The sequence below is a fragment of the Chanodichthys erythropterus genome, chromosome 23, assembly GCF_024489055.1.
Source record: "Chanodichthys erythropterus isolate Z2021 chromosome 23, ASM2448905v1, whole genome shotgun sequence".
Classification (NCBI taxonomy): Eukaryota; Metazoa; Chordata; class Actinopteri; order Cypriniformes; family Xenocyprididae; genus Chanodichthys; species Chanodichthys erythropterus.
The window spans coordinates 28,583,513-28,597,722 of NC_090243.1; the positions used below are offsets into that span (position 1 = coordinate 28,583,513).

A 14,210-nucleotide genomic window follows, 5' to 3' on the forward strand; every position below is an offset into this window, starting at 1 on the left:
TGCACAGAGAAACACAGAGAGGCTGAGGGAAGGCAGAAAGAGCCGGTTGGCGGAAGATCAGAGCGATCTGAAGGAGAAATCACTCCCTTCTTCTTGGGAAGACTCCCTACTGGCAGTTTTAGGGAATGTGTGCATTGACAACCTTCTCCAAAGAAAGAGACCACAACCTTTACCATGAGCGGTTTGAAATGTATTCAAAAGTAGAGGCTCGAATGAAGGCCTCAGTGGTCTTGCTTCCTTTTCCATTTAGAGGGATCCAATAGTAGTGAAATAAAGCAGGTTTGGCAGACATTTAACAGCTCATGATGCCAGTAGGTGGTCCTGAGCTCAGTGATTCGCAGTGCAGTCGGGAGTCTCGGCTAGATCAAGAGGTCTGTTTTCCAATTCGTTGCGTCTCACATAAAAGCTTTGGTTCTTCCGGGCTGTAATAAATGTTATACATTGCTGATGGACAAAGTTCTATTGCTTTTGATGGCATTTTTTGAGGGCAGTATCACAAAGGTGGAAAAGAATCTCAAGAGATTACCCATAGGGCATTTTCACACTAGTGAGTTTATGATGTTATTGCGTCAGAGTCATTGAGTCATCTCTTTGGCCCTGTTTCCACCTGGTATTAAGATACGGTTTGGTCGATTGGATCACAAGTTGAGAATGCTAAATACAGTTGTAAACAGGTCTAAAATGTTTTGAGCTTATCCACATTTGTCCACTTCCAGAGGTAGTCAAAAACACATTCGCCCAGATTGCTTTCATAGTGTAAATGCTCATGTGGCCGAATGCATTCGAACAGCCAATAAAGACCGCCTACTGACCTAACCTTATGGGAAGCACGCCAGAGAGACAGGATTTAAACTTTGTCGGACCGGAGTTCGTTTTGAAGAGCGCAATGTTCTCATACCATTCCTGATTTCTAACACGCACTCAACGCATTCAGCGTGGTCTTGCGGCTGTCAGAGCAGAAACGAAAGTTGCTCCGTCTGAATGTTTTTCCATCTTCTCCAGACACATTCACATGTAAATTGCGTGAGCTTATTTTGTCCATTAGATCAAAAGATCTGAAAAAACCCATACATTTACCTGCCCATAGACCCTCCCCTCGAAGAAATCTGGAAGTGGTTGAAAGTTGACAAGAAGTGCGAGATTCAAACACCAGGTGTAAACAGGAATGTCTTCCTCATCCAATAGAGTGCCTCAGGGATGATGCGTTTTTGTAGGCAAAACCCGGAAGCGAGTTAGCATTTTAGGACTTCCGGTTCCAACGCCGTAAAGTCTATGGGTTTTTTGAATGGGTTTTTGCAAAATCGCCTGAAATAAGGTCTGTTGTTAACAAAGCCTCTAAATACTTTCACGTTTTGATCTATGACATAAAACACACCAGTTATAACCCACTTGTGATTTTTTTAACTTTTACTGTGTCTTAAAATCGGCGGTTGCTAACAAATTGCTAAAAGGGACTACTTCCTTTGGTGGGGACTTTAGACGTCATCATGACAAACAGGACATTTGGACAGCATTTCTCATGAAAAAGTGGATAAGTATTCATACACAGCGCAGATCATAATCAGCGAGCATGTTTTTAAATAGAGTTGTTTTCTAAATAAAGTTTGAGGACGCTTGGTGGTGACGACGTTGATCTGCGACCATGGTGTGCTGTAGTCCGTTTATAGCCTACTGTTAGTCTTTTATATCTGACGACTTTATTTAGGCTTCAAAATCTATAAATAGATTATCTTGATAGACAAAACGTGTAAGTGTCATAACCCTTTGTTAAACACAGAGCTTATTTTCTGCGATTTTCCAAAAGTCTATGGGAAAAATGAATAGGCTTTCAGTCAAGGGAACCCGTGCGCCGCTAACTTCCGGGTTGGCCTTCAAAAACGCGTCATCCCTGGGGCACTCTATTGTGATTCAATATAACACTAACCCTAACCCATCTTAATACCAGGTGTAAAAGTAAAAAGACATGACTTTCAATATTTACATAGCTGCTAGTAGCTTCTAGTATCTGTGGTGGCACTTACATTTTTGACACAAATGTTCTATGATATGGAACCAAATACTCTAGTGTGAAAAGAGAGGGATTGAAGTTGAAGTTGAGTGTGTACTACACATCTAAACCTCAAATGATGTTTTGTGTTTGCAGAATTCAAGCTAAGACCAGGGAGCTCAGAGAGCGACAGGCCAGAGAACGAGACTACGCTGAGATCCAGGACATCAACCGAACCTTCAGTTCCGACGAGGAGCACACCTACGCGGGGATCGGCTCTCTGGACTCGTCCCTGGACAGCAGTATGGATCTAAGCCATAACCCTGGTCAAGAGCGTCCGCAGAGCCCCCGAGACCAGTCCCTGCCCTTAGAGGCTCTCTACGCACAGGTCAACAAACCCCGCAATGGACGCCCACCCTCTGCAGACAGGTAAGATCTTTAAGACTTTCATCCTTCAGAATCATCCTGACATGATGCACAGGCTGTTTTTTAAGGCAGTTAAGTAATACTTGGCTGACATAATGGGACAATAACATGTTCTTGACTTGAAGGACGCAACCTTGGGTATATATTTCTAAAGCTTTGCATAATGTCATGCTGGCGTGTTTTCTTGCGTTCGTGAGCTGTCAAATATTTCTCATTTTTAAGGTTGGATATGGTGAAGGGCACCAGCACTTTTGAAGTTTCTTTTATTTTGCTGAGAAAAAGGAAGGTTCTCTGCAGACGACTGACTAATAGAACATGTTCTCCCTTTATATTTGATCGTGCCTTGAAGTTTTAAAAATGAAAAGCTGCTTTCATCCACCCTTTGTAGTGTGAAAAAATTAAAGTCAAACAAATACTGCTATCAGATTTCTCACCTGTGTCCCACCGGCTGGCTTTATAGCACAGGTAAATCATTGATAATTCTCTGAATGGGAAAATTTAATAACCGCCAGGCTCCTTTATTATCACGGATCATGTCAGATCCACCCTAGCTTTTGCCTCAACGTGCACAGAATCTGCGGAAATTCATCTGGGTTGTTAAGGGAAAGAAAAGTCAACTTTATACTACACACTGCAGTTTTAAACATCCCAATGTAATGATTTAAGAAATACAGTTTTCCTTCCTGTGTTTCTATTGACCCTTGTGAAAGAGAAGTACAATTAAGAATACTTTTAAAATGAGTGGTTACTGTGCATATATTATACATTAAAGGGTTAGTTCACCCCAAAATGAAAATTCTGTCATTAATAGCCCTCATGTCGTTCCAAACCCGTAAGGCTTTCGTTCATCTTCAGAACACAAATGTTCCTATTGTTGTTTTCAAACTTTCTGATCTTCTTTCAAACAAATTGAAAGTCACTCAGTGACTGGCTGCTTCCAGCATTACTGCACAATGTTTTCGCATTGAGGAATTACCATAATTGCTCTCTTATTCTAGTGGTTATGAAATGGTTAGCGGTTAGTTATGGAAATGCTATGAAAGGCCAGTGTGTCTCTTTCCTAAACAGTAATTACTCTCTCTGGGTTTATTGAGGCGGCAGTTAATTGCCCCGTCACCGGCGGTGAAGCAAAGGCAGTGATTGACATATGTCACTCTGGGTGTGTGACCTTTCCCAGGGTGCAGTGGGAAGGGGATTATTACGTTGCCAACTGCTGTTCTCCCAGTAGGAGCGTTCCCACCGCCCCCGACTGTCATGAGATCACCCGCTGACACCCCCTGCCATTTGGTCACAGTGTGAATATGACATGGTTACGCAGCCACTCAGTAATCTGGCTAATCCTTGTGCCAATATCTCTCATAGCAGTAAAAGGGCAGCCGTCTGTCCCTAGTGCCCTGACTATTACTGTTTGCTCATGTGAATTACTTACTTGCTTACTTATTTAAATAAACAGTACTAGGGTAGATTATTATAAGTGTCACAATTATGTTAATTTAGTTTTGTTTTCATGGATTTTTTCTATAGTCACATGTTCTCCTTTGTCTTAGTTTCTCACCATTCATTAGTTTCCATGGACACTCATTAATTATCACAGCCGTTTGTTATTGTGTATTTAAGTTCATCCTTGTCCTTCATTTGTCTGGCATTTTTTGTGCGAAACACACAGTCTTGCATTGTTTGGATTGTTTTGGATTGCCTGCCTATCCTGCTTTATTTTCTAATCATCTTCATCTTCTTCGGATCAGCGTTAAATTAAGAATGCATTTCATTTATCTTAATATATTTTTAGTGTATTTTATTTTATTTTATTTTATTTTATTTTATTTTATTTTATTTTATTTATTTTATTTTATTTTATTTTATTTTATTTTATTTTATTTTATTTATTATTTTAATGTACTATTATTTTAATGTGTATATATTATTCATATTTTAAAAGAATCATGTTATATAGTTGTATACTATGTTAAAATCATTAAAACAAGTATAAATAATTATTCAGTAACTCTCCAATTCTATAGTTTATATATGTGATCAATTATTTACTTATTATTTTGTATCATTACAGCAACAACATTTATTATTATTATTATTATTATTATTATTATTATTATTATTATTATTATTAAATACTACTTTCCAGTAATGGTATTTATTTATTTACTGAATATTTATACTTGTTTTAATAGTTCTAATATAAGTATACAACTATATACAATGATTGCTTAAACTTTCCAATTTGATAGTTTCTATATGTGATCAATTATTTACTTATTATTTTGTATCAGTACAACAACAACAACAACAACAACAATAATTATTATTAGTAGTAGTATTTTATACTATTTATTTATTTGTTTATTTATTTGCATAAACATTACTATAATTGTTTATTTATTTATTCATCCTATATATAATTTATTTATTTATCACACACACACACACATATATATATATATTTATTTATTTATTTATTTATTTATTTATTTATGTATCTTAAACATTACTCTGATATATATATATATATATATATATATATATATATATATATATATATATATATATATATATATATTAATGTACACATCATTTTAAAAAGAAATAATTTTATATACTTGTATACTTGTATATCATATGTGTCAGTGTTTTATTTGTTTGTTTGTTTGTTTGTTTGTCTGTTTTTGAAGGAAGAGAACAAGTGAAGGATATCTTGAAAATCTTGTTTTTATGACACTGGAACATATTCTTACTGATGCTTTTTGTGACAGTTGTACTCAGCACCTTTCATTCCAGAATGTCCTGACATTGTAAATTTAAAACTTGTGGGCCTGAAAACAACTGCTGTTGACTGTCCTGCAAGATTCATAATAAATGTTTCATATGGCTGTTGGCTCTTCTATTTTCTGCAGTGTGCATATTCAGCTGGTCTTTCTGAAGATAAGAAAAGACACACACAGAAAGATATACAAAAAAAAAAAAAAAAAAATGAAAATGCATTCATAGAGCATCTAAGAATTTGTGAAATTCATAGTACATTATTGAAACTATTGAGCTAATCGAATTTGCAAGCAACCTACAACTAAGACCCCTTGCTCAAATTCTGTAATGATTCTGCTTTATGAATTATTGCTCATTTTCTGTTTATTAATCAGATATATACCCAGAAGCAAATACAATTTTTTTTTTAGCACAGTTTAGATATCTTCTAAAAATTCTAGTACAGATACAATACTTATTTTTCCATCCCAGAGTTAAAATCTGAGAAATTCTGCAAAATTCACTATTTGCTATCTAATTAATATCCAGGGTGAATGATAAACGGAGAACTTTATGAGACTATAAGTTACTTATGGAAGATCTTATATAGACACATCCAGTATACTGAGTGTCCTTTCCTTTTAAAAAATAAATTAAAAAAATGTTTATTTCAGAAAGCGGAGTCATAAAGCTTGACGCAGACTTACCTGCTTGGCATCTGATTACATGCACATCATCCTGTGTATATTTTAAATAGTGAGTTTAGAACTTCACACTGCTTTGCATATCACTTAGAAGCAAGTCTTCGTGAAATACGTTGTAATATTTGTCGTCGCGCCTCTGGAATAAATTGCATACTTTCATTCGTATTTGGCTGCGAGGGCTGTAATCTATGTAAACGGCATAATGCATTCAAATTCTAGACAGTCACATCACTCCATTTGAAAGGCCCGACTCCCTCAGTGAATCAAAACAAACATTTGCATTTCTAAATGAAAGCTAATAGAACTTTCATAGCGTCAGGATCCTGAAATAAACAGTCCTTGAGTGAACGTCAACTTTAGCTCGGTATAAAGAGATATGTGGGATTTGGTGAGAGTCAAACGTTTTATCACAAAGAGTTGTTTTCTTGGACGTTTAAGTAGTTTATTCTCTTAAAGAAGTTGCACAGAGGGAAACTGATTTCATCTCTTCATAGATAACATTGGTGAGGAGGATTTCCTGTCTAAAGTGCACAGAACAGGAAATGGATAAGGCTCAGTGAGGGTCTGTTCAAATCCTGTCAATCACAGCCAACACCTGAGGCCTGTGTCAGAATCTCAAAAAAGCACTTGTTGAGAATGTACAGGTCACTTTTCACTCATTTTCCCAAAATCAAAAGAAACAGATAATACTGGAATGTCACTGAATGCCACTGGTCTTCTTCAAAAGACCAGATTCATATCTTCAGGCTTGTTTGCATTGCAAAAAGTTCAAAACTCAGTGGCTGTTGGGTTTGGATCACTATATTAACCCTGTTTGCATTTGTCGGAGCAGTGTGCATCCAGCCTTAAAGGGATATTCACCCAAAAATTAAAATTCTGTCATTAATTACTGACCCTCATGTCGTTCCAACCCTGTATGACTTTTGTTCATCTTCAGAACAAAAATTAAGATATTTTAAATGAAATCAGAGGTTTCTGTCCCTCCATTGACAGCTGCACAACTACCACTTTCAAGCCCCAGAAAGGTAGTAAAGACATCATTAAAATAATCAATGTGACTGCAGTGGTTTATCCTCAATTTTATAGAGATGTGAGTGATTTGTTTGCGCAAAAAACAAAAACAAACAAACCTCCCCCAAATTATTAATCTCCAAATTACATTCATGCAACAATGTCCGCTCTCGCATCAACAAACGTGTTGTAGCACTCGTGTGAATGTGTGTGGGAGATTAATATTTTGTAAAATAAAGTGATACATTTATATACACACACACACACACACACACACACATATATATATATATATATATAATTAATTATTTATTTTTTTTTTTTTTGCGCAAACAAAGCACTCGTATCGCTTCTTAAAACAGACTAAACCACACTATAAAACTCACTAAGTTCAGAATACTCAAAACTACAACTGGGGCGGGGCCGAGAGCTGTGGAAGTGGAGCAAGGCCAGTGTGGCCAAAGAAACTGTCAAAGAAACTGTCATTATATACTTGCATGTGTATAATCAAACAACATACAGTATATGTGATCTTAAAAGTTTTGCAGCCCATCCTCAACAGGCTCTACAATGGTGATCCTACAAAACTAGCATAACAAAACCCCATGTAATCCCAACAAACCGCAACATTAAACACTAACGTATGTCTCCCGTATGCAAAAACACAAAATAACACTTAATGTCAACATTTATTTTCCTTATACAGTCTGACGCAAAGCATGCTGTAATATTCAGTCCCTCCAGAAAAACGCGATTATGCGATCACCTGATTTCATGCATAATCAGCCAAAGTCTGCATATTTATGCGGGGGTCGCAATTTTTCAAATACGCCACACTTTCACCGCATAAATTGACGATTTCAGCAAGCAAAATATGCACGGATAGCATGATTTCATAATCGCTGCATTTTCGTTGCAAAAAAGTCACATATATCTTAGCAGAAAGTTGAAAAATGTTGCGTTTACTTCACACAAGTAAAGCACCATTATTTTCCCCCTATTGCCATGGGAACCTTGTGAAGTGACGTAACTATGTGACGTGAACCTCATTTGCAAACCATGACACCATGATGAAGCACAAAGACCGCGCTAAGCAGTTTCCTGGTGTGTTACATGACAGCGGGGGCAAAATATTTTACACTCCGTGCAACTGCGTGTTGACGCTCGGAAACCACTTTCACTCTGCCAACTGCCAAGGATGGTTAAAGCAGAAGCGGAAGCAGGCAGGAAGAAAGACATTTTTTTAAATATTTTATTTTTTTCATTTTCATAGAAGTTGTTGGATATTAATAATAATATGTTTATTTTATATAGCGCCTTACTACAAACTCATATTCCTTTTGTAAAGCTACGGAACTTGTTTGACTCAATGTTTTGTAAGTTTGAGCCATGTGTTAATTAAGGTCTGAAATAAAACAGAATGAGAACTTAAATATTCTGTGAGTAGTATGCTTGGTATTCTTGCTTATCATAGGAAGTAATAGGAAATTACTCTTTACATTAAAGTAGTAACCTAGTGAGAACAGGGTGTTGGGGGAATCACCTTTTATTTTTTTTCTGTTTTTCATCAAACTGCAGTTTTTGCAAGTTCCCGCAATTTCATCGCATAAAATTGCAAAAAATATCCCGCATATTCCATCGCATTTTTTAAGAAAACATGCCGCAAAATCAAGCATTTTAGCCCGCAACAATCACAAAAAAATTCTGCGTCTAGAATCAAATTTTGAGTTCAAGTAACTTTTTTTCTATTAAGCACAATGAACTTCCATAATGTTTTTAGTGAAATGAACTCATTTTATTTATTTAATTTAACTGTTCGGCTTTACAGTGCACTGGAGTCACATGGATTACTTTAATAATGTATTTACTACCTTTCTGGGGCTTGAAATTGGTAGTTGCATAGGCTGTCAATGGAAGGACAGAAATCTCTTAGATTTCATCAAAAATTAAATGTTTCGAAGATGAATGAAAGTCTTACAGGTTTGGAATGACATGAGGGTGAGTAATTAATTAGAGCATTTTAATTTCACATTAAGTGATAGATGCTATTTACACTAAGTGCAAATAACTGTAGATGCAATTTACACTAAATGAAAATAGCAATATATTCTATTTGCACTAAGTGACATTAACAGCATTTTCTTAGCGATATGCTATTTACACTAGGTGAAAATAGCAATAGATTCTATTTACACCATGTCAAAGTATCAGTTCTTTGCAATAATAGTAAATAGTAATTAGATGCTATCTATACTTTATAGATATTGTTTGCATCTCAGTATTTTGTACATTAACAGGATGCAAAAATATAGAGCGTAAATGGTTATATTTATTAAAATTATTAAATGGATGCTGCCTTATTAGGAGAATAAAATCCCACCCTACAACATCCCCTAAACCTACATAATAAACAATTTTAATATTATTAAACACTCGTTCGCAATTTATTTCCACTTTTAGAATGTTATTTTCATGTTTATTGCCCACAAAAGGCAGATACGAACCCATGTCAATCACGTTAAGAGCAAGATCTGTAAGACTTATATACTACTGGTGCGCCACTCAAGATGAGGAATTCTATGCGACTTTTTTTTAAAACTTGAGTGGCCCAACCAGACGTTGGTGGGCGGAGCTAGTGTAAATAGCATTTGCCAACAAAGGGCACTATTTGCACTTAGTGTAAATAGATGCTCCATTTTAATTTTTTGGCTGAACTAACCCTTTAAGTCACATAACACTTTTGTCCCACTTAGAATTCACTGGCAACAACTGCAAACTCAAAGCTCTTGACATGCAGTCTGAGTTTGCAGTCCTGAGAGTTAGTCGATGAGTTCAAAGCACAAGGCGATGTTGTGCGGTGGCGAGAGCCTCAAGCAGCGAATCTCTGATATGCCTGAGGGGAAGATCTATGACTGGTGTTTACTCTAGATTTCAGTTTGGGAACACACTCTCTTTTCCCAGCAATCACTGGTAGCATTACTAATCTCTCTGGGATGGCCACACATCTGCTGACTTCATGTGAGCTGTGTGACGTTTCATACCGAATGCTTGTTGCAAGGAAAAAGAGAGAGAGAGAATGCATTGAGGGAGCACATTGTTAATTTTCCAGCATGTTCAAATAAACATCCATTACGTTGTCCTGGTCAAGGCCTCCACCGTGCATTAGCCACATCCAATAGACAAGCCATTGATTTATTGGTATTAAAAAGTGAGGTGATGCTGTTAATGTGCTGGATAGTGGAGTCTATTGGATACGAGCTACAGTGATGTAAAACCCTGGTGCCGTCATGGTATACAAGCCAAAGCTAGTTGCGTGCAGAGGGCTTATGGGCAAAATTCAATCAACCTATTAGAGGTCAAAGTGTTGCATCCCAACCATCTGCAGCCTGGGATTGTTAACATTTGCATGTGATTTCTTGTCTACGCGGCAATAACCCACGTCTATAAAATCAATAAAAGCTTCTTTTTTTTCTTCTTGGCATGCAAAGAAGAGGGCGTTTAGATCTCTAAAGACGAGAAACCCTCAGCGGTAACAGAAAAACCACTCTATCTCACTGTTCTGCAGCTGAATAAATATTCTCAGACAATTACCAAATGTCTGGGTCCGGTACGTCTGCCTCTAAAGCGTCCCAGTCGGAAGGTCAGAGTGCCAGTAAACCGTGGAGAGTCCAGGCTCTTTGCCCTGTAAAAGGGTTTGTAATATGGGGCCTGGGCTAGTGAACACACCCTCTCCTGCATTTACAGTCACTCCAAAGCGAGGCTCCATTATCCAGATTCTCTTCTTTTATTACTGCCGTTTCATTGGTCCCCTTTGAATGAATGAAAGGCAGTTGGAACCGCGTCCAAAATCTCTGCATGTGCGTTAAGAGGCATTGTGGTTTCTAGTGGGCACCACTTTACCTCACATCTCATAAACCTTAGTCACGGTACATTTCAGATCAATTTGATATGAACCAAAACAAGGTTATTAGGGATGGAAGTACAGCCCGTTCAATATGTTCTACTGTTGAGTAGCTGGGCGTTAACCGATCAGCCAACAAAATATGCAAAAGTATCAGAAAATCTGTCTTTGTAGTGGATAAAATCCTTTTTAAATCAGGTTGTGTAAAATGACTCGATTTATCCATTAGACATTGATTGGATCATGAAATGATATGGCAGGTGGTTGAAAAGTAAGATGTCAAGCTTAAGGAATAACTAAAAAGAATAAAAAAAGAAAATATTTTTCTATTTAGGTTTTATATATATATATATATATATATAAAATTTAGAGATGCTAAATTTATGCTAATTAATATAATCTAGAAATGTTGAACAGCAGGTGTTTTTGAGTTTGTTTGTTTTTTGCTTTGCTTTTGTTTTGTTTTGTTTTGCTTTGTTTTTTGTTTTCTTTGGCGTTGCTTTGTAGTTTTTGTTTTGCTTTGTTTTGTTTTGTTTTTTTGTTTATTTGCTTTGCATTTTGTTTTATTTTGCTTTACTTTTGTGTTTTTGTTTTGTTTTGTTTTGCTGTGCTTTAATGTTAGATCATTTTAATTTTAGTTAGTTTTAAAGTAATGAAAATGTATTTATTTTTTTATTTCAGTTTATTTTAAATTTCTTTCATTTCGGTTAACAAAAATGTTCTCATTTAGTTTTTTTTTCCTTTAAGGATAATACAACTGTTGCATGGTGGTGGTTACAGTATGTGCGCACTCTCAATCTTTAAATATGAGTCAGTCAGGATGATCAAATGACATGCCGTAGTCTAAAAGACCTGATTTCAGTCAGTTCAGTTTAACCCAGCATTGAAAGAAAGGTTAGTTCATGCATTTTGCATTTGTATGTCAGAATAATTAATGAGTTATGTACCAGGAATCATTTTGGAATCAAATCACGACTTGAAATTGGAATGAATTGTGAACGGCCCCTTTGTAAAAGTACTGTACTTCTATCCTTACTCTTTGTGTCAAGTTAAAGTCTATTGTCTCTGCATCAGGTTAACTGAGAGTCATAGATTTTGTGGGGTGGGGTGCATGATTTGATTGACAGCTGCTCCCATTAGAGCAAGACTTTGTAAGCTGCTCTAAGTCAAGGTGAGACGAGATGAGAGAGAGAGAGAGAGAGAGAGAGAGAGAGTGCTCATGGGAGAAGAACGCCTGATGCTCTAGAGAGCGGTGTTAGCAAGAATGGTGTAAAGAGCATCACCTCTCTACTTCACTTTTACTCTAAATCCAGTATTTCCTGACTTTGCACACTACTTAAATTGGATTATAAAGTGAAAGAATCTCAATAACTGTTGTAGCAGCTGCCATTTTTTGTTGGAAGCAATTGTACTTTTCCATTTTGTCTCCTCCTTTATTTTTGAACTTTGTTTGGAGTTAGGGATATGTGATGGTAGAGAATGATAATTGACCCGGAAGATCATTAACCCCAGTAGACGAGAGCTCTTCACATCTCTGAGCTGACTCTTTCACAGTTCTCCTGCTGTGTTAATGTCTCAGCTCTCATGACACTGCCTGACTTTGACCACTAGGCCAACAGGGAATCTGCTCTTCTTTCTTTCTTATATATATTTATCTCTCTCTCTCTCTCTCTCTCTCTCTCTCTCTCTCTCTATATATATATATATATATATATATATATATATATATACAGTACAGTCCAAAAGTTTGTAACCACTAAGATTTTTAATGTTTTTAAAAATAGTTTCGTCTGCTCACCAAGGCTACATTTATTTAATTAAAAATACAGTAAAAAACAGTAATATTGTGAAATATTATTACAATTTAAAATAACTGTTTTCTATTTGAATATATTTTACAAAGTAATTTATTCCTGTGATCAAAGCTGAATTTTCAGCATCGTTACTCCAGTCTTCAGTGTCACATGATCCTTCAGAAATCATTCTAATATGCTGATTTGCTGCTCAAGAAACATTTAATGTGTACAATTGTACAAAATATTTGTGTACAATATTTTTTTTTCAGGATTATTTGATGAATAGAAAGTTCAAAAGAACAGTGTTTATCTGAAATCTAATCTTTTGTAACATTATAAATGTCTTTACTGCCACTTTTGATTGATTTAATGCATCCTTGCTGTATAAAAGTATTAATTTCTTTAATTTCTTAAAAAAAAAAAAAAATTCTTACTGACCCTAAACTTTTGAACGGTAGTGTATAATGCTACAGAAGCTTTGTATTTCAGATAAATGCTGTTCTTTTGAACTTTCTATTCATCAAGGAATCCTGGAAAAAAAAGTACACAACTGTTTTCAACATTGAAAATAATCATAAATGTTTATTGAGCAGCAGATCAGCATATTAGAATGATTTCTGAAGGATCATGTGACACTGAAGACTGGAGTAATGATGCTGAAAATTCAGCTTTGATCACAGGAATAAATTACTTTGTCAAATATATTTAAATAGTACACAGTTATTTTAAATTGTAATAATATTTCACAATATTACTGTTTTTACTGTATTTTTAATTAAATAAATGTAGCCTTGGTGAGCAGACGAAACTTCTTTTAAAAACATTAAAAATCTTAGTGGTTCCAAACTTTTGGACTGTACTGTGTATATATATATATATATATATATATAGAGAGAGAGAGAGAGAGAGAGAGAGAGAGAGAGAGAGAGAGAGAGAGAGAGAAATTAGCCAAACTATTAACTGACAGGGCACATGTTGAACTTCAAAAATGAGAGGTATCTGAATCCACTAGAAACCTGCAGAGCTTTTTCAACTGTAGATACATTTCAAGACATCACTTTCTCCCTGATGCATTATCGTTCTGTCATAAAGGCACATTTCCCTCTCCCATTACAAATGAGATTATGAGATTTACTTACCCGATAATGCAGCCACAGCTCTATTGCATTACCAGCATACATACACCTCAATTAATGTCAAACTAAAAGTTAATCTTAATTGCGATGGTGATTTTATTTTATTTATTGTCATATTTTCTCTACTTAAATCAATTACGGTGTCATTATATCACTGTGCATCTGGAGCACACTCGTTTAAATACTTTATGTTAATAATTCATGTGTAAATATATGAACTCTTGGAGATGGTTTCATATGTTGATGTGCGTGAATGTTTAATCTGTTCTTTCATTAAGCCCAAGGGAAAGTAAAATCTCATATATATCTCAAGCACACAGTCTTAATGGCGCTGTCTTTGATTACGGCAATTTCAGCTGCTTACATCAGCAGCAAAACGTTCGGCAAATATGCCGCTTATTGCTTCCTCTGCTCGCTTTCCGGACGCTTCCCGCTGAGATACTACTCATATGGAGTCTTTTGGTAGCAATAAAATAGTGTAGAGAAAGATGT

General features: G+C 35.8%; 1 protein-coding gene across 6 annotated transcripts in view; it reads left to right on the forward strand.

The window, feature by feature from the left end:
- pard3aa (par-3 family cell polarity regulator alpha, a) overlaps positions 1–14,210 on the forward strand; it is a 560,621-nt gene that overhangs the window by 437,385 nt on the left and 109,026 nt on the right. For all 6 annotated transcript variants that reach the window (XM_067377333.1, XM_067377327.1, XM_067377329.1 and 3 more), the window contains one exon: positions 2,144–2,416. In XM_067377333.1, the coding sequence (XP_067233434.1) occupies positions 2,144–2,416 (273 nt within the window). The remainder of the gene's footprint in view (positions 1–2,143; positions 2,417–14,210) is intronic.